The 20,792-nt window shown below is 40.0% G+C and overlaps 1 protein-coding gene across 3 annotated transcripts in view; it reads right to left on the bottom strand.

Moving 5' to 3' along the window:
* LOC126297774 (KICSTOR complex protein SZT2-like) overlaps positions 1-20,792 on the bottom strand; it is a 710,838-nt gene that overhangs the window by 584,329 nt on the left and 105,717 nt on the right. For all 3 annotated transcript variants that reach the window (XM_049988949.1, XM_049988951.1, XM_049988950.1), the window contains exons 12-13: positions 7,622-7,868; positions 2,008-2,277 (exon numbers count right to left, since the gene is read on the bottom strand). In XM_049988949.1, the coding sequence (XP_049844906.1) occupies positions 2,008-2,277; positions 7,622-7,868 (517 nt within the window). The remainder of the gene's footprint in view (positions 1-2,007; positions 2,278-7,621; positions 7,869-20,792) is intronic.

The raw sequence follows: 20,792 nt of genomic DNA, 5'->3' as shown, positions 1-20,792 counted from the left end.
TCCTGAATCTTTCACTTTGCAGAGTAGTATGTGCTGTTGTTAAATTCCCAGAAAAATTAAAACTGTGTGGATGACTGGGATTCAAACCTGGACCCTCGCCTTTTGCAGGCAAGTGCTGTTGCCGAATGAGCTCTGCAAACATAGCTGATTACTTGCCTTTTCACAGCTTCAATTCTGCCAGAAATTCTCCCCTTCTTTCTAAATTTAAAGGTGGTCTTTAGCAGGATCTTAACTGTGAAGGTGGTTGTGAGTCATGTCTCAATATTAACAGCATAAAGACAAAGGTTCAGATACACGTCTACATCTACATCTACATCTACATCCATACTCCGCAAGCCACCTGACGGTGTGTGGCGGAGGGTACCTTGAGTACCACTATCGGTTCTCCCTTCTATTCCAGTCTCGTATTGTTCGTGGAAAGAAGGATTGTCGGTATGCTTCTGTGTGGGCTCTAATCTCTCTGATTTTATCCTCATGGTCTCTTCGCGAGATATACGTAGGAGGGAGCAATATACTGCTTGATGCTTCGGTGAAGGTATGTTCTCGAAACTTCAAAAAAAGCCCGTACCGAGCTCCTGAGCGTCTCTCCTGCAGAGTCTTCCACTGGAGTTTATCTATCATCTCCGTAATGCTTTAGCGATTATTAAATGATCCTGTACAAAGCGCACTGCTCTCCGTTGGATCTTCTCTATCTCTTCTATCAACCCTATCTGGTACGGATCCCACACTGCTGAGCAGTATTCAAGCAGTGGGCGAACAAGCATACTGTAACCTACTTCCTTTGTTTTCTGATTGCATTTCCTTAGTATTCTTCCAATGAATCTCTGTCTGGCATCTGCTTTACCAATGATCAACTTTATATGATCATTCCATTTTAAATCACTCCTAATGCGTACTCCCAGATAATTTATGGAATTCACTGCTTCCAGTTGCTGACCTGCTATTTTGTAGCTAAATGATAAGGGACCTATCTTTCTATGTATTCGCATCACATTACACTTGTCTACATTGAGATTCAATTGCCATTCCGTGCACCATGCGTCAATTCGCTGCAGATCCTCCTGCATTTCACTACAATTTTCCATTGTTGCAACCTCTCGATACACCACAGCATCATCCGCAAAAAGCCTCAGTGAACTTCTGATGTCATCCACAAGGTCATTTATGTATATTGTGAATAGAAACGGTCCTACGACACACCCCTGTGGCACACCTGAAATCACTCTTACTTAGGAAGACTTCTCTCCATTGAGAATGACACGCTGCATTCTGTTATCTAGGAACTCTTCAATCCAATCACACAATTGGTTTGATAGTCCATATGCTCTTACTTTGTTCATTAAATGACTGTGGGGAACTGTATCGAACACCTTGCGAAAGTCAAGAAACACGGCATCTACCTGTGAACCCGTGTCTATGGCCCTCTGAGTCTCGTGGACGAGTAGCGCGAGCTGGGTTTCACACGATCATCTTTTTCAAAACCCATGCTGATTCCTACAGAGTAGATTTCTAGTCTGCAGAAAAGTCATTATACTCGAACATAATGTGTTCCAAAATTCTACAACTGATTGACATTAGAGATATAGGTCTATAGTTCTGCAGATCTGTTTGACATCCCTTCTTGAAAACGGGGATGACCTGTACCCTTTTCCAATCCTTTGGAACACTACACTCTTCTAGAGACCTACGGTACACCGCTGCAAGAAGGGGGACAAGTTCCTTTGTGTACTCTGTGTAAAATTGAACTGGTATCCCATCAGGTCCAGCGCTTTCCCTCTTTTGAGAGATTTTAATTGTTTCTCTATCCCTCTGTCGTCTATTTCGATATCTACCCAGTCCAAAGCACAGTTTTAACATTTATTAGTAGTGAACCATGGCTAATAACTTATTTTTTTAATTAACCATTATAACTCTCTGCACTGACAAACCTTTGCCACAAAAACAATATGTATTTGCCACCAACTGTAAATTTTATCTTTAAGGTAAATGATTAATTTCATGACTCACCCTGGGATGAGCTTAACATACGCTTGATTCTCAATCAGCACAAAGGTGCTCCAATCTTTGAGAAGAGCGTAAAGTGCTGCAGCGGCCTGACGACACTGAATGACCTGAAAGCGACCACTTGTATTTGCCAGATGCAGGTGTTTTGGCAATGGATGGTCATGTTGCAATATCAAACTAACAGTTCTTGTATACAGCCACTTATGCCATGAATTTGGATCCATCAAAACAATCTGTCGCCAGTACTGCCAAAACTGTGGGCTAGTCATATCACTGAAAATAATAATAATAATAATAATAATAATAATAATAATAATAATAATAATAATAATAATAATCAGTATGATGCAAGCAACTTTAGATAAATTTATGCTAATAAATTTCAATCACCTGAATGCTCCTCATTAGCAGATAACATGAAGCTAAGAATAAAGTCTAAAATGTAATCTAGCAACTAAAAGCCAATTTTATCTCAGCATCCCACATAAACAACTGGGATGATTCTAGACTAATTTATGTACAAAAATTTCAATATTGAATCTTGTTATGGAAAGTCTCGAATAGAACACAACAGACCTACATGCTATCAGTGCTAAGCACTTGGTCAAAGTTTTCAAAATAAACCTTCTTATGCCCAAAAAAATTATTTATACTCCAAGGTTGAATGTTAAGATGTCTCATAGGCCATTTGTAATGTCATTCTGCTCATTGCATTTCTAAATACCTTTTCTATAAAGGGTTGATCTTTTCTGATGATAACTAACATCAACATAATTAAGTAACAATATTTCCAATAAAATATTCTATATTTATTCAGATTACTTTCCACAAAGGAAATAATGCCAAAGACACACATGACAGTGTGATGTTTTTACAATGCCGTTTACCTCTCTGTTACTTTAGAAATGAGAACAATTCCACCAATATATGATGCCAAATCCTGGTAATTCTACATAGTATCTACCTCAGTAAGTAAATAATCACTTCACTTTCCTCTGATTTTTGACACAAACATTGCAGCAGTGGACCCTTCAAATAATGTTCTCATTTTTTAACCCGTTCATTAAGGGGACTATCTTTACATATTCTTGCAAGTGTGCTGGTATCTGTTCTCATCATCCATGGCTTATAAGTGCCTTTGAGGATAATAAAGCATGGAAGGTTCTCTCTAATACCTATGAAGTCATGGAACAAACAACATGATATGTTTTTATCGTGTTCATGATATAGAATTTTGTACCAGAAAGATATGATAATTTTTGTTTCCATTTGAAAAAACGTGCTGCAGAGTCACATCGAATGCTTGTTGAGGCATATGGTGATCATGCTCTATCAGAAGCAACATGCAAAAGATGGTTTCAACGGTTCAGAAATAATGATTTTGATGTAAGAAATGAATAATGTGGAAGACCACCAAAAAAGTTTGAAGATGCCGAATTGCAAGCAATATTGGATGAAGATGATACTTTGAGTCAGAAGCAAATGGCAGCAATGCTAAATGTTGCATAACAAACAATTTCTGACCGTTTGAAAGCTGTGGGAAAGATCCAAAAGTGTGGAAAATGGGTGCCACATAAATTGAATGAAAGTGAGATGAAAAACCGAAAAACCATTTGTCACATTTTGCTTCAAAGACATGAAAGAAAATCAATTTTGCATCGAATTGTTACTGGCGATGAAAAATGGATTTATTTTAAGAATCCTAAAAGGGAAAAATCATGGGTTAATCCGGGACAACCATCAACATCGAGTGCAAAATCAGATCGATTTGGCAAGAAGACAATGCTCTGTGTTTGGTGGGATCAGAAAGGTGTGGTGTATCATGAGCTTCTAAAACCCGGTGAAACTGTGAATACTAATCGCTACAGACAATAAATGATCAATTTGAACTATGCATTGATCGAAAAAAGACCAGAATGGGCCAGAAGACATGGCAAAGTATTTTTTTACACGACAATGCACCTGCACACAAAGCAAAACTGGTCCAGGATACAATCAAAACACTTGGCTGGGAGCTGCTACCCCACCCGCCATATTCACCAGACTTGGCCCTTCTGACTACCATTTGTTTTCATCAATGGGACACGCATTGGCTGAGGAACACTTCAATTCCTACGGAGAAGTCGAAAATTGGGTGTCCGATTAGTTTGCTTCAAAAGACGAACATTTCTGTTGGCGTGGTGTCCACAAATTGCCAGAAAGGTGGTCAAAATGTATAGAAAGCAGTGGTCAGTACTTTAAATAATTTTTTTTTTTACTTTTCAATTCCAAATTGGTGTTTCATTTTCGCAAAAAAAAACGCTCATTTCATACCAGTACACCTGGTAAGTTTCAGTAGGTGCCCAAATTTGCAGATTTATCCTCAGTACACTTTCTCTTCTTTACACATTCTTTAATCTGAACTTATGAGTGTTTTAGAGAGGTTTCTCAAAGATAAAGGTGAAAAATCAACACACTTTCTCTCTGCAAATTATTATAGTCCAGCTTCATACATAGTGGCTGCTGAGATATTCAGCCACTTACATTTTAAATGTTGACAACATGAAAGACAAGGCTTGAATAACTATTTGATGCTAATATACATATATGGCGATCGTTAAATATAAAACACTATTACTGGATCCCATTAACATCTTCATACAGCTACACGAGACAGGGAGCACTCAATAGCTCTTAACACTTTGCCATACAGCGACACCAAAGTAGTGTCGCACTCTGCCATCCGCACAACTCGTACAAATTTATTCGTTTGGTGCAGGCAGTGTTAATTCAGATTACTTGGTTTGTCATAGGCCATTCTTGACATTATCGGGAGATTATACATTGTTAAGTTTTACGAATCTCGTCATTAGTTCTCGTAAGTTCTCAACCCTGTTCCCCTACTTCCCTGAAATTTCGAATATATACATACAAAAATAAATACAAAATTTGTTTATTTCATATATTTGTTTATTTGCATTGTCTTTAGTACCTAGTATTTCTCTTTCATATGATATGCAGAAAAACAGTCTCCATGATGCAACGCAACTCCACAAGACTTGCACATTAAGTTTTTTGTTGTTCTTTTTTTGTTTTTTTGAAAATACATGGCAGTTTCTTTGTTTTCATTTATTCGTTTTGGAAATAAGTATTAGTTGGTGTTGCTTTATGTGACCGGAAAGTCTGTCAACTGGATCATGATGAGACATACGTGATGTGGTGGCAACCTCCAAGTTTTGCTCAGAAGCAGCTACACGGTCTTTTATCCACAAATCAGACACTTTCAATAAAAAAAATTGTGAAATCGGAGACTTGTGTTCTGTATTGAAACACTGACATGTACGGAATGCATGAAATAATGTGCAATTAAAGGGGTACATGCAAACCTTTGTTGACTATTTTATAGTTTTTCTGTATATAAGGTAATAACTCAAATATCGGTCTGCCGGATCCACTCCTTTTATGTATTTGTTGTAGTCTAATACACTTTCAGCTTTCTTTATTGTGTAATTGGTTTTTCTAAATTTTCTTTGAGTGTCATTCAAAGTGGCATTATGTACTGTAGAGATCATTCATATCATTTTAGTTTTCAAAGCTCTCCATACCTGTGCGAGTACTTCACCTTTCTGTTGATGACAAGCTTCAAACACATTGACTTTTGCGCGTTTTAATTTTTCTGGAAATCCTCTATTTTGTCATATCATTCCACAAACTCGAATTTTCTTTTCAAGTAACTTCTCTGCAAGTTCTACACTGTTATAATAACTATTCATGTAGAGGTGATGCCACTTTCTATCAGAAGGTATCAATAGTTCCATCACTATTTTTGCTGAAGGCTGTCAAACACTGGAATATATCTTGAATGAGGAAATGTATCCTGTACCCGAATCACACAGCATGCGAATGAGTATGCTGTAGTTCATAATTTTCGACAGATTGTAAACTTTAAAATTTAACCATCCATGTCACAGTATCATTCCTTCATCAACTCAGATGTTCTGACTTAGATTAAAAAATTCTTTAAACTTTTTGCAAAAATTATCAATTGCGAATTGCACTTTGAAAAGCTGGTTGGCATTATCCGGTTTATTGTTGTTGTCAGAAGAATGTAAAAATGATAATATTTGTCTGAAACGGTTGTGGGACATCATTTTGCGAAATATCGGCATGTCTATCAACAGATTCATTGACCAATAATCATTGATCCTTGCTTTTTTTACAGTTCCCATAAAGATAGCAAGCCCAAACCATTTTCTAAATTTGGGTCCCGTAACGTCGACAAATTTGGCATTTTTTTAATCCGGTTTCTTTCTATTGCAATTTTGACTGAAGTACTTGTTGGTTCCGTTGCTAATATATTCAAATAGATCATTCCCAATATATAATTCTATGATATCCTCAATGCTCTGTGAATCTTTGGGAAATATGTTTGGACCCGGAGATCCTTCAAATGTATTACTGGTCCTCGGTAAATCAAAGTCTGACCACTGTGCACAGTCTTCTTCACCCAAATCAGTTGGCAACTGTAGCATTCGCCAAATTCTTCTTGGACAGATTTCACTATCTTTTGACAATTCTGCTTCACTTTCATTTTTTTGATATCCAATGTCTTCTTGCCAATTGGCCAAGTCATCCAGAACATCAGACAAGACGTCCGCACATTCATCATAAATAATCTTATCATCTCTTTCGTCTGCCATTATGAAAGGGCACAAGTACTTATAAAAACAAAAAACTTGTTGACGTGTGTAGCTCATTGGTACCTAAACAAAACACCAACAGAATGTAAAAGATACTAACATGCTGTCGCCGACCAGTGTCGATACTACGCTCACAACACCACTGTGGTGTCACCGGCCACTGAGCGATACTATGTACACAGCACCACTGTGGTGTCGCCGGCTGTTGACTGCTATTTTGTGCACAACACCACTGTCATGTCGACAGATGATCTAGTGTTAACTGCTCTCACAATACCCATAACATTCCAGTGTGAAGGGCATTACTGAACAATTCCCTCTCCACAGTTTCTTCCTTTGCATATACCACAGGTGAAAAATCAGTGCAGCATACCAGTACTGACCATTCCAGTCCCATGAAAGGTCATATATATAACATCATGGTTAGAGTATTTTGTAAGACCATTTACCAAAAATAGCTACAATGTTAACAGTGTACACCACTTTATGTAGGTACTACACTGACTCACCATCAGCAACAACAAATTTTCCATGTTTACTTTTTTTTTTAAAGTTTTCCTGGAATTATCCACAGATACACACCATAGCAGTATCTGTTTATGTACTACAGGCTATAGTCCCTCCATTATGAAATATATGTCAACAAATGAACGCTACCCCAACCCTTCACCCATTACAATTATTGGTTTAATATTTTTCTCCGTTACTTTCTTCTTCTTCTTCTTCTTCTTCTTCTTCTTCTTATTCACCTTCTGAGCAACAAACCTGCAATGCTAATTTAGATTTTATGACGCCTCTCCTTTTTTTCTCCCCCGATTTCACTGTTGCAGCTGCACCTTCCAGATGAAATTTGGATCATATCCCTCTACTTTTAGTTAATCTTAGATAAAACTAATACATAGGGCTACATTCTGCAAGTAATAACATGCACTTCTTACCTAGAAGTTAGAGAAGGACTGCACGAATTCGGTGGAAGATAAAATACAGGCATACCACTGCGTATGCTCTCAGGCACTACATATGCAGTAGAATTACTGAGGAAAGTGTTAAGATGAACTAATATTTGATCAGACACTCCCAAACTTTTGAACGTGGCCCAAAATCTCGATACTACAGCTTGTCGATATGGAGATTTAAACTCCTTCTTAACAAGGCATGTGACATCGTGTAGGAATTCATATGGTGCTGCAACAGAAAAATGAAAATAAAGATAATATAGGTGCTTTGTACAGTTTATCACCATGTAACATCTACAAGGGTCGTTCAATAAGTAATTACCCACAATTTTTTTCCCCCTCAGAACATATTTATTAAGAGACAGAATTTGGTGACAATGTAAATCAACATGTCTTGTCCTTGTCCTATTTTTCTACATATTCCACATCACGATCTATGGCTGTACGCCAACATAGAAAAGTATGTTTTCCGTGTTGGTAAAAGCTCATGTCCTGTAGGCATAGCCATCTTTTCACTACATGACTGACACTCTCATCATCTTCAAAGTGTGTTCCCCATAGAAAATCTTTAAGCGGCCCAAAGAGATGGAAGTCCACGAGTGCCAGGTCTGGACTGTAGGGTGGATGAAGCAATGATGTCAAACCCCTTTTAGCGATGTATTCCCGGGTTCTCAGACTTGTGTGTGGATGTGCATTATCATGTTGGAGCAAGATTTCTGCTGGATACTTGTCCAATTGAACATGTCAGAAATGGTTCTTGAGTTTATTCTGAGTCTTCGTGTATGTCTCTGAATTGATGGTTGAGCCTCTTGGCATCACATCCCCGAGAATGACGTCATCACAATCCCAGAAGACTGTCACCATGACTTTTCTGGCAGAGGGGTTGTCTTGAATTTCTTCTTTTGTGATGAATGAGGACAATGCCACTCCATGGACTATCTTTTTGTTTCTGGCACAAAGTGGTGCATCCAGCTTTTGTCTCCTGTAATGATCCATGACAGAAATGCCTCGCTGTCGGTCTCAGAATGTTCCAGCAATTCAGATGAAATGGCCTTTCTTTGAATCTTGTGGTATGCTGTGAGCATTCTGGGACCCATCGTGAACACCTCTTTGAACATCCGAGTGTCTCTATCATTGCAGATGCACTTCCAATGCTGACTGACAACTGTAGAGCCATTTGTCGAGTTGTGATGCACTGGTCAGCACAAATAATGGCATCCGCACAATTCAGCATGTCTAGAACAGTGCCTGTGACCGGACGTCCCGAGCACAGCTGATCATGGAGAGCTGTTTCTGCATTTCCTGAGGCTGTAACTTTCTTTACCCATTGCCAAACTGTAATCCTATCAACTGCAGCATCCCCATGCACTGCACACAAACATTTGTGGATGTTCACCACGGATTCTTTTTCTGCACACAAGAGCTCAATAACAGCATGCTGCTTGTAATGCGAGTCACATGTGGACACCATTTTGACACTGTTTTGCAGCTCTGCCATCTGGCAGAACAGTTCGAAACTTCACCGGTGCACAGAAGAAACTTCAAATGTGAAGCATCAACAAGGAGGTTTGTCTATGCATATTAATGGCTTTTTTAAAAAAATATGGGGGCGCTGCTAATTGAACGACCCTTGTAAATATCCAATATAGTGGATAATATAATAGAAAATTTAAAATTAGCAACAGAAAGTATGGTAAAATATTTATAGGTGAAAAGTACACAAACTGTGTCTTGTTCCACGAATATATTTACTGATAATTGAAGACCAGATAGTAATAAATATGTATCAGTGGAACAAAATGCAATTTCTTTGTTTTTCATGCTTAAGTATGAGATTGTTCTATGAATAAACAACAGAAGACTCCATTAATATGATCATGTGTGTTTGTTATTTTAGAACTAAGTGTACTATTAATGCTCAAGTAAACATCAGTATGTATCCAGTTGCTTGGCTGAAGGAATTGTTGGCAAAATTGGCAGGGGGCCACTATTTTTCAAATATAAATCTCATTGATGCCTACTTTCAACTGCCTGTAGATGATCAGAAAAAAGCCATTATTTTAAACTTCGGCAAAATTAAAATGAGCAGTAACTGTGATGATCACATGATCCACATACACAGAACTTCAAAACCAGGACATATTTGTGGCCAAAAAATAATAGAAATCACAAGAAGATTAAAAACAGAATTTCTTTCAAATATTATTATTACTTCAGGTACAGACAAACAACAACATAATGTGTATTCTTTGAGTTATTTGACTAGTTTTGTTCATGAGATGCAGCCATCCTTGGATATTTAATGATCTTGTGGCAACATGTTAAGAGGTTTAAAGTATGACATGGTCCCATCATCAACTCAAGCTGGTGCGAGTTAGATCTCAGTATTTACTCTATAATTTTGGGAATTTTACATATGGCATCCCTGGTGAGAATATAATGGAAACATTGTAATGTGGTGGACAAACTGATCCCCCTCCCATTATTTCAAGTTTGCGTATATTTCTCCATCTGGCTCGTATGTGAGGTCGCAATGAAAATTTACACCCCAGACTGTGTGAGGCTCATGTGAGACTTTATAGTGATCAGAAAGTCACAGCCTTCTAATAGGAGAGCCATGTCTGTGACTGAATAGGGTGTCATCATTTTAATTGGGATGAAGTAATTTAGCATTTTGATCATTGTTGTTAGAGTTCACTCAAAATAATTTAGCCTGTAAATGCAAAGTTGATATGGTAGCGGAAGGGACAACAGTAGTGGTGAGGGCTCCATCATGAACAACCACTGCATGCTAGTGTACCACTATATGATAATGTACGTGCAATTCAACAGCTGAAGTGTAAATCGCATTTACCGGTTATGTCAGGACGAATAATAATCTGATAAACATAGATGTTCAATATCAATCATTTCTCACTAAAGTACCAAAAAAAAAACCATTATCAAAACAATCAACAAGCAAAACAAGTCACACCACATGCTGCAAGAACGATATCTCATAAAAAAAGGTGGTCAAAAATATAATGAACAATGTCTCTTCCAACAATACTGATAATGTAAAATAAAGAATATGTGTCATATCAAAATAATATATAGCAGTCTCCTGACAACCTGTTTGTAAGTTTAACAGTGACTTGGATTCCCCACCCAGCCTAAGTATCGATACAGATGGCAGGTCAGAAATACCTGAGCTACATACTCCAGCCCCACCTTGCTCCCCTATGAGGTGCCGCCACAGCCGCAGCTTCAACCGTAAGCATGTCTTGTGAGGCTGTCCACTGACACAAATGTGACTGTAAATACTGCAGACCCACATTAGCCAATTAGCCTTGCTAATTCATTAGAACCTTAGATATGTGCCACAGTTAGTATAATGTTTAACCTTGCCTGTAATACATTTTTGACTCAGATTGCTCCCAAGACTGACTGTATATGCCTACAGTAACTTATGCTATGCTCTGGACTTTCTTATTGTTTTTGTTGTTGTTCTTTTTTGCCGTCTGTTATATTTACGCTCTTTACTGCCAACCACTACATAGTCAAAAATTATGTCAGCCAATAACTGGATGCTGAACAATGAGATGGTTAGAGGAACATTAATACAACAACTAACTGTTCAAGTACACAGCATATTTTGTTGTTCACAGCAGCAGCAGGCAGGATGCAGAAGTTCATGGTGCAAGTGAAAATTTATGGAGTAATGGCAGATTTCCAGTTGGACAGACACATAGCCATGTCCCTGATTAATGGGGACATGTATTAGCAACTAGTTGCAACTAGGCTCAAATTTAATCAGTGCGGTAGCAACATGCACAATCCTACATGGTATCGGCTGCTGACTTGCAAGGCTTGGCACACCAGTGTGATGTTTCCTATAAACAGAGTGGCATATTGTATGTGGAATCATCCCTTTGTTACATTCTTATGCATCTTGCCCCTGACAGAACAGACAGTGTGAGAGGCTTTACAGTCATCTGATCCAACTCTAAGCAACACTCTCAAAATTTAGAAAGCTCATAAAGTAACAGCTTCTGCACACATGTTTCACAATACTTCTGGTGTCAACTTCTTTAGTCATTGTCGTCGTCCGTCGTAGTAGTAGTAGTAGTAGTAGTAGTAGTAGTAGTAATCGGCAGTGGCAGGATCATAGTCATGCTCTACAGTCAACTAATAATATCCAGTTCTGCCATCATCTGATTTACCAAGCACCTGTTTGTCAGTAGTCTGGTGACACAGGATTCAGTAGCTAGTGCAGTAGTTAGAGATCCACTGCCCTCATTTTTGGTAGACACATAAAAACTCATTGGTAGATTCACAAAAACAGAAGATCTCATCATTCGCAGATGCACAGAAACAGAGGCACTTTGTTCGCTGTTGATGTGTCGCAAAGCAATTGGAAGCTCATACAACAGGCCCCTCCTTGACAACTTCAAAGTGTCCCAGAAAAGTTTGTGCCATCAAATTGTGTGCAGATTGTGACCCGCAGCAGCAATGGAGTCACTGCCATTTCTGTGATAGCACCTGTTTTGCATGGCACAAACTGGGGCAGCTAGCAAGTGTCTGCCTGGGCTGGTCTATGACAACAAGAACAGCCATCAGTGCACTGCATGCACTGGTGTTCATAGCAGCAGCAGACAGGATGCAAAAGCTCATGATGTAGCTGAAAATTAATGGAGTAATGGCAGATTTCCAGTTGGACACAGGTGCAGCCATCTCTCTGATTAATGTGGATACGTATTGGCACATGGGGTCACCACAGCTGTGGTAACCCTCAGTGCAGAGTACCAATGGCCAGTTCATCCCGTTGCGGGTCATATTGTAGCCCAAACTAAGTATAAAATTGTAGCTCAGCAACTAAACCTGCTAGTTATCAATTCTTGGAAGACCACAAACATTTTTCGCTTACACACTTTGGTACTTTGTTGTTTCCACATTCAGACCAAGTGAATATAATTTCAACTGTGATACCATACAAAGAACTTGATACCTTATGCATGCAATATAAGAAACTCTTTGAACCTACATTAGGTTGTGCAACAAGTTTCCTAGCCCATATATCCTTAATGAAATCAGCAGAGCGCAACTATTGTAGGGCACATTGAGTGCTTATCACCATTTACGATCAAGTTAAAGTGGAACCGGATAGATTGCAGAGCATCTCAGTAATATTCCCAGTATTGTCTAGCAATGGCCAATGCCACGGATCACACCTGATAATCCAAAGGGATCACTTAGAATTTATGGTTTATTTTAAGTCTACCATTAATGCTCAAGTAAACATCAATATGTATCCAGTTGCTTGGCTGAAGGAATTGTTGGCATAATTGGCAGGGGGCCACTATTTTTCAAATATAAATCTCATTGATGCCTGCTTTCAACTGCCTGTAGATGATCAGAAAAAAACAGTATTTAATGATTGATACACTGCTTGGCATGTATCATTAAAATACATTGATATTTGGGGTTCCAAGCACTCCTGGGATGTTTCAGAAATACCTTGAGCAACTCATCCAAAGTATCGTCAACTGTGTTAATTATTTAGATGACTGGCTAATTACTGGGGCCACGTGGCAGCAGCATCTGCACAATCTACAGATGTTGTTTGAGCAGTTCCTGTCTGTGGTCTGCCTTGACAAATCTACAAATCTAGTTTCTTTGAGCGAAGGGTGAAGAACCTGGGGCAGATATTAAGTAAAGAAGGGCTCACACCCCCACAGTATCGGGGTGGGGGACAATCAGTAACTTACAAGCTTTGAAAGACCTCAATGAACTACAATCATTCCTAAGCAAAATAAATTATTATGTGAAATTTATTTTCAATGTGGCATAGACTTTCCGTCTGCTTAATCAATTCTACAAAAAAACTGCAGTTAAATTTATGTGGTCAGAGATTGCCTTGCCAGAAAGCTGAATTGCTACTTTAAAGGGCCTTAGTTCAGCCCCTTGTATAGCAAAACTCCATCCTTGAAACGCTTAATGCTTGCCACCGACGCATTGGATTGTGGCAGTGGTGAAGTGTTGCCCCATAAATACATTCATGGCACAAAATAGTCCATTGCATTTGCATCTAAAATATTAAATGTAGCACAGAGGAAGTTTTTCACAAATTTTGAAGGAGGCATTTGCTATCAGATACAGTGTCAAGAAGTTTCACATATATATCTACGGTATTAAGTTTCAGCTGATCACTGATCACAAGCCCGTCATTCTGTTATTCACTCCCCATTTAAAACTCTCTGATAAGATGGTGCAGTGGCTGCAACAGTGGGCATCATTCCTGAGTAACTACACGTATGAGTTCCATTATCGGCCCACCATTCAGCACTTTCCCACTTGCCATGTGGTCCAGATGCTGAGTTTGGTAGGCACAAATCACTGTGTTTTGCCTTAGATACAAATCAGTGGCACAACCTAGATGAATTCCTAATTACAGAAACAGGCCATGATTGACTACTCTACAGGCTGTTGTCTCTGTATGGCAGGGATGGCCAGGGTACCTGCCTAAGGACACCAGTCCAGCACTGTGCAGCTGTTTCTCATTACGGTTCATGTTTAATGTCACTGATGATGTCACATTGTTAGCCAGGGACAATTCTGAATGCTGGATGGTAGTTCCTCCCATGCCTCAGCCCCACATACTCCATATTTCACACTGGAGAATGTGTAGAATGAAGACATACCAAGGCATCAAGTGTAATGGCCTGGTGTTGACACCATCACAGAACATACCAATCAGACCTGCCAGGTCTGTGCCCACAAGCAGCCCCAGCACAGCATTTCGTCTAGGAACACCCTTGGCAAAGAGCATATGATGATTTCACCAGACCATTCTGGGGAGCAATGTGGTTACTAGGTTGCTGATGCCCTCTCTTAACTTTCCATATATGGTATGGATAGCTACCACTGCCATAGCAGCTACCATCTGTGCCCTCTCTATCATATTTCCAATAGAAGGGCACCTCCATCCCAGATTTTCGACAATGACTCTCAGTTCATGGCATCTGTGTTTCAGGATTTTTGTCAGTGCAACAGCATCGAGCACATGACCACTGCTCCTTTCCATCCCTCATCCAATTTGGAAGCTGAGTGAATGTTAGGACTATCAGACTGCAGAGGCACAAGATAATGATGACAACTGACTCTAAGGAAGTACTCACCAGCTTCCATGCCACTTACCAGTTCATCCCCGTAAATGGACGTAGCCCAACTGAAAATTTATGCAAGTGCAGATGCTGTACCCTATTCAATTTGCTGCACATGACTTGGTGTGTCCAGTGTCCATGCACACAGCTGTATTACAATATTTCCTCTACTGTCTGGGCTTGCATGTTTGGCCACGATCCCAGGTGGACCACAGACATCATCATCCGCAATAGGGGGCACAAATGTTTGAGGTTGTGGCTGGCCAGAAGCTTCTAGTTAGTCATCAAAATCAGCACAGGTCACAATGAGATGTATCCCACCACTCTCTCCCACAGCTGCCATCTGGGCTACATCTACACAACTGCGTCCAGAACAAATGTGTCCAACACCTTGCCTGTTACCACTAAAATCTCCAACCTCATCTTAGGCATTGACAGGGAATCAACAGTAACAAGTGATGGGAGCCAATGAAGGTGGAACCACTTCCACTCAATAACCCACTTCCAGCTCCCACCAAAACCAACGACCCCACATTTCACAATTGACGGAGGTGGAGTCACAGCTGGCACCCACACCCCTGCAGACAGGACTAAATAGCACTCCAGAACCCATCAATCACCCGAAATCCTACAGACTGCACAGGCATCTGAGCTGGTTGACCACATGAAGGAACTAGAGTAAGAGCCTTTGGCAGGAATTCTGGTACCTCTCTTCCCCCTATCCTCAATGAAGTCAGCATAGGTTAGGCTGGCCCTATCTGCTGATTAAAGGGGGGAAGGTGTTTAGTACTTGTCAGTGATTTAGATTCCCAGCCCAGCCTGAGTACTGGTATGGAGGACACGTCAGAGGTACCCGGTTACATACTCCGGCCACAGCTGGCTACTACAAGAGGTACTGCCACAGCCACAGCTACGAGTGGAGCCATATACTGACAAGAGAGTGCCTGTAAATACTGTGGAACCTCACTTGCCAGTTAGTTTTGCTAGTTCATTGACATCATAGATGTGTCTTGTAGATTAATACACTGTTTGACCTTGCCTGTATTACATTTTTGATTCATACTGCTCCCTGAACATTTGTGTATGCTTATGACGACTTCTGCTATGCTCTGAACTTTACTTTGGGTTATCAGAGAAGAAATAAAAACTTTGAGGTTTGCCGATGATTGTAATTCTGTCAGAGACAGCAAAGGACCTGGAAGAGCAGTTGAATGGAATGGACAATGTCTTGAAAGGAGGATATAAAATGAACACCAACAAAAGCAAAATGAGGATAATCGAATGTAGTTGAATTAAATCGGGTGATGCTGCTGGAATTAGATTAAGAAATGACACTTAAAGTAGTAAAGGAGTTTTGCTATTTGGGGAGCAAAATAACTGATTATGGTCAAAGTAGAGAGGATATAAAATGTAGACTGGCAATGGCAAGGAAGTGTTTCTGAAGAAGAGAAATTTGTTAACATCGAGTTTATATTTAAATGTCAGGAAGTCGTTTCTGAAAGTATTTGTATGGAGTGTAGCATCCATGTATGGAAGTGAAATGTGGACGATAAATAGTTTAGACAAGAAGAGAATAGAAGCTTTCAAAATCTGGTGCTACAGAAGAATGCTGAATATTAGATAGGTAGATCACATAACTAATGAGAAGGTATTGAATAGAGTTGGAGAAAAGAGAAATTTGTGGGCCAACTTGACTAGAAGAAGGGGTCAGTTGGTAGGGCATATTCTGAGGCATCAAGGGATCACCAATTTAGTATTGGAGGGCAGCGTGGAGGGTAAAAATCGTAGAGGGAGACCATGGGATGAGTACACTAAACAGATTCAGAAGGATGTAAGTTGCAGTAGGTACTGGGAGATGAAGAAGCTTGCACACGATAGAGTAGCATGGAGAGCTGCATCAAACCAGCCTCTGGACTGATGATGGTGGTGGTGGTGGTGGTTAGTGTTTAATGTCCCGTCGACAAGAAGGTCATTAGAGACGGAGCGCAAGCTCGGGTTAGGGAAGGATTGGGAAGGAAATCGCCCGTGCCCTTTCAAAGGAACCATCCCGGCATTTTCCTGAAATGATTTAGGGGAATCACGGAAAACCTAAATCAGGATGGCTGGAGATGGGATTGAACCATCGTCCTCCTGAATGCGAGTCCAGTGTGCAAACCACTGTTCTGGACTGAAGACCACAACAAAAACAGCCATTCACTTCATGAACTCTGCCATCGTTGACCTCTGGAAGCACATACTTGTTCCACTAGTCTCTGTGTTACTGCCAGTGAGAGTGACCAAGCACTATGTTCTACTTATAGAGAGTTGGATGGAATATCAATATTATGTAAATAAAAAATTTTCTCCTCTTCCTTTGACATCTTTTCTCAAGTAGTGAAGCCTTGGGAAGTTTTTGTTATGTTTTCCTCTTCCCTCTTCATTATCCTGCAACCATCTCCAGTACACATTTTAATGAGATTTCTGCTTTCTCATTTGACTCTTCCAGCACAAATTTAATGGCACCTGGTTCTGAACAATCTTATTTGCACCTATGATGTAAGAAGAATGCACTGCCATGCTGTGTAGTAGAATGACAGCAATGAGACTGCTCCAAGTGCACATGTCAACAGGCAACAGCCAACAGAGGTGACAGCCTTCAAACAAAGGGGTGGAATCACCCAGAGTCAGGACAAAAACTTGTTTCTGTGCATGGACCAAGTACTTTTGTGCAAGCTCAATTTCCAAAAATTTTTCTTCAGAATCTCCAACAAAAAGGATTCATCATCCATTTCGGAAAACAACATTCTGAGGAAGCATTTCTCACAATTTCTTTTGAATCTGCTGGTGTGACAAGGGACCACACCTTCTTACTGTGCATGATGGACAGCCAGACAGAGTTGAAAAGGAATTTTATTTATTCAATGTTTAAACATTTTAATTTTTCAATTATTGTTCACTGTACAACATAGAAAGGCTTCTCTGTATAGCCAGCATACCATCAGATATGACTAGATACTGTCACTTACCCATGCTCACTTCCCGTGAAAAGATTCTCACAGTAGGTACTGCTGATGAGGTGACATCTCTGAGAGAATCACTTGGGAGGCACCTCATCTAAAGCACCTCCAACAACTAATCAGAGGGACGGTAATGGTAATGTGGAGGACACGGGGGAGACTGGTGAGCAGGCTGCAGCTCCAGCTGCTCACACTCTTCTCAGTCAGCCCTTGTCCTATTTAGTCACACCATTCTGCTCCTCTTTAGGACACCATGTCCTCTGCCTGTCTGGCAGCAGTCTCCAGGTGACATAAATTCACTCTTCTGTACCCTTAGCAGTAGAATTATGGCAATAAAACCAAGTTATTTTCTCTGAACACACATGTATCGTGCTCTTATCCACCTAATTACATTTCACACCTGGATGCCCATCTCCTGCTTACCACGTCCACTCAATATTCTTGAAAACTACACTTAAACAATCTATTCCCTCTGTTGAGGCTATGGGGTCTTGCAACTATCAGTGTAAGTAACTTTGACCCTCTTAACTGCAGATCATCTACAGTGGTCTATGGTGTCAACCACTCCAACCAGAGGCTCTCCATGGATGTTACCCTGGCAAAACAAAGGTTGACCAGCAATGGCAGCCATTGTTTGGCATCCCCTTGTCCCAAACCCAATAGGCACATATCCCTTGGCACCAACAAGGGGCTGCAACTGTGTGGGTAACTGACAAACCTTGCACTTACAAACAGGCCTGAACTTATTGACTATGTCAGTATACAGACAGGGATTGGTAATCGTGACACCATCATAGCAATGATGGTTGTTAAGAAAGTCAATTCATCAAGAAGGCTCCAAAGAGCAGATAAGCAGTTGTTAGCATCCCACTTAAGACAGTAAATTGACATAATTTCCTCGTGGTCTAGTGCTTAGCACTGCTGCCTCTGAATCACAGTGTCCCAGATTCGATTCCCAGCCAGGTTGGGGATTTTCTCTGTCCAGGGACAGGGGATTCGAAATTTGTACGGGCACTGATTACTACACATTTGAGTGTCACACAAACAAAATATCATCATCATCCAGAGAAGTATTTGCTGATTAAGGATGGATAAGACCCACCATGGCTTAACAATTAAATTCAGTAAATGCGGAGAGAAAGAGAGATTGCTGAACTCTCTGTTTAAAAAAGAATTCACAAATTTTGACAGGCAAGAATTAGTAGAAATTTGTTTGTCTATAAAAAGATCAATGCATGAAGCATACAACTTACATCATTGTACGTAAGTAAAATTTTTGTCAAGAATAACAGAAAATTCTGGTCCTATGCAAAATCGCTAAGTAGGTCAAAGGCTTCTATTCAGTCACTCGTCAACAAGCCTGGTGTGGCAATAAAAGACTTCAAATGGGAAGCTGAAGTTTTAAATTTCACATTTAAAACCTCATCCATGCATTAGGATTGTGCATAAATTCTAGTTGAAAACAAATAAGGCACCAGGTCTGGATGGAAAGCAAATTGAGCTTTACAGAGAGAACTTATCAGCACTGGCCCTTTCACTAGTTTGTATTTGTGATGAGTCTCTCACTTATCAAAAGCTACATGTAAAAACACAGGTGCCTTTCATATATTATAAAGGTAAAAGTGTAGATCCACCAAACTGCAAACCAATACCCTCCATGTCAGTTTGCGATACAATTTTTGAGAATATTTTTAAGTTTGAAAGTAATAAATTTCCTCGAGACAGAAAATATTCTGTCCACTTATGGGAAAGGATTTAGAAAGCATTGCTTATGTGAAACTTAACTTGCCCTCTTCTTTTGGGAACCATGGATGAAGGGCATCAGGCAGATTCCATATCCACAGATTTATGAAAAGCATTTGACACAATACCCCAGTGCATATTGTTAACAAATGTCCAAGCATATGAAATAGCTTATCACATGCGTGAATGGCTTGAAGCCTTTTTAAGTAATAGAACCCAGTATGTTGTCCTGGATGGTGAGTGTTCATCACAGGCAAGGGTATCAACAGAAGTGCCCCAGAGAAGTGTGATAGTACCACTCTTGTTCTCCATAAACATAAATGATTGACAGATACAGTGAGCAGCAATCTGCGACTATTTGCCGATGATGCTGTAGTGTACAGGAAAGCACTATTGGTCAATGAATGTAGGAGGATACAGAACGACAATACAGGATTTCTATTTGGTGCAATGAATGGCAGCTTGCTCTAAGCACAGACACATCATATCCATTAAATATCTTGGCATATATATGAAATGTCCAAATGTGTGTGAATGCCTAAGGAACCAAACTGCTGAGGTCATTGGTCTATAGACTTACACAGTACTTAAATTAACTTATGCTAATACAACACACACATACCCATATGCCCAAGGGAGGACTCTAATTTCCAGCGGGAAGGGCTGCTCAATCCGTGACATGGCGCCTCAAATCGCGTGCCCACTTCACGCGGCTACTATTAAATGAAACGAGCAAATAAGGTCAATTGTAGGGAAGTGAATGAGCAATTATTGTTTATTGCCAGAGTACTAGGAATGTGTAGCTCATCTATAAAGAAACCATGTATAGAATACTTGTGTAGCCCCTTCTTGGGTACTGATCGAGTGTCCAGGGTCCCCGCCAGGTTGGAGTAAAGAAAGACATTGAAGTAATTCATAGATGTAGATACAGATGTAGCAGAGGTGCTTAATATAGGACTGCACAGTGGGCAGAATGTGGATAAAATTTGGTGACATTCCCTTCATAGTCCACACAACTGTAAAATTTGGAAGAATGGCAGTCACACCCAGAAGCAGGTACTGCCCCCCCCCCCCCCCCCCCCCAACAGACCAAGTCAGAGGATCTTCATTTAACCTGCTATATCCAAAGTCTTGGAATATGTTGTTAACTGAACACTTAAGCACACTGAATCTATATGGAAAACATCAATCCAGTTTTCATAATCTCCACAGCACAAACGCTGCACTTATTAAGATAATAGATGACCCAAAATATGCCAAAGTGAACAGTGG

This window comes from Schistocerca gregaria, chromosome X (genome assembly GCF_023897955.1).
Source record: "Schistocerca gregaria isolate iqSchGreg1 chromosome X, iqSchGreg1.2, whole genome shotgun sequence".
NCBI lineage: Eukaryota > Metazoa > Arthropoda > Insecta > Orthoptera > Acrididae > Schistocerca > Schistocerca gregaria.
This window is presented reverse-complemented; position numbering and strand designations above follow the sequence as displayed.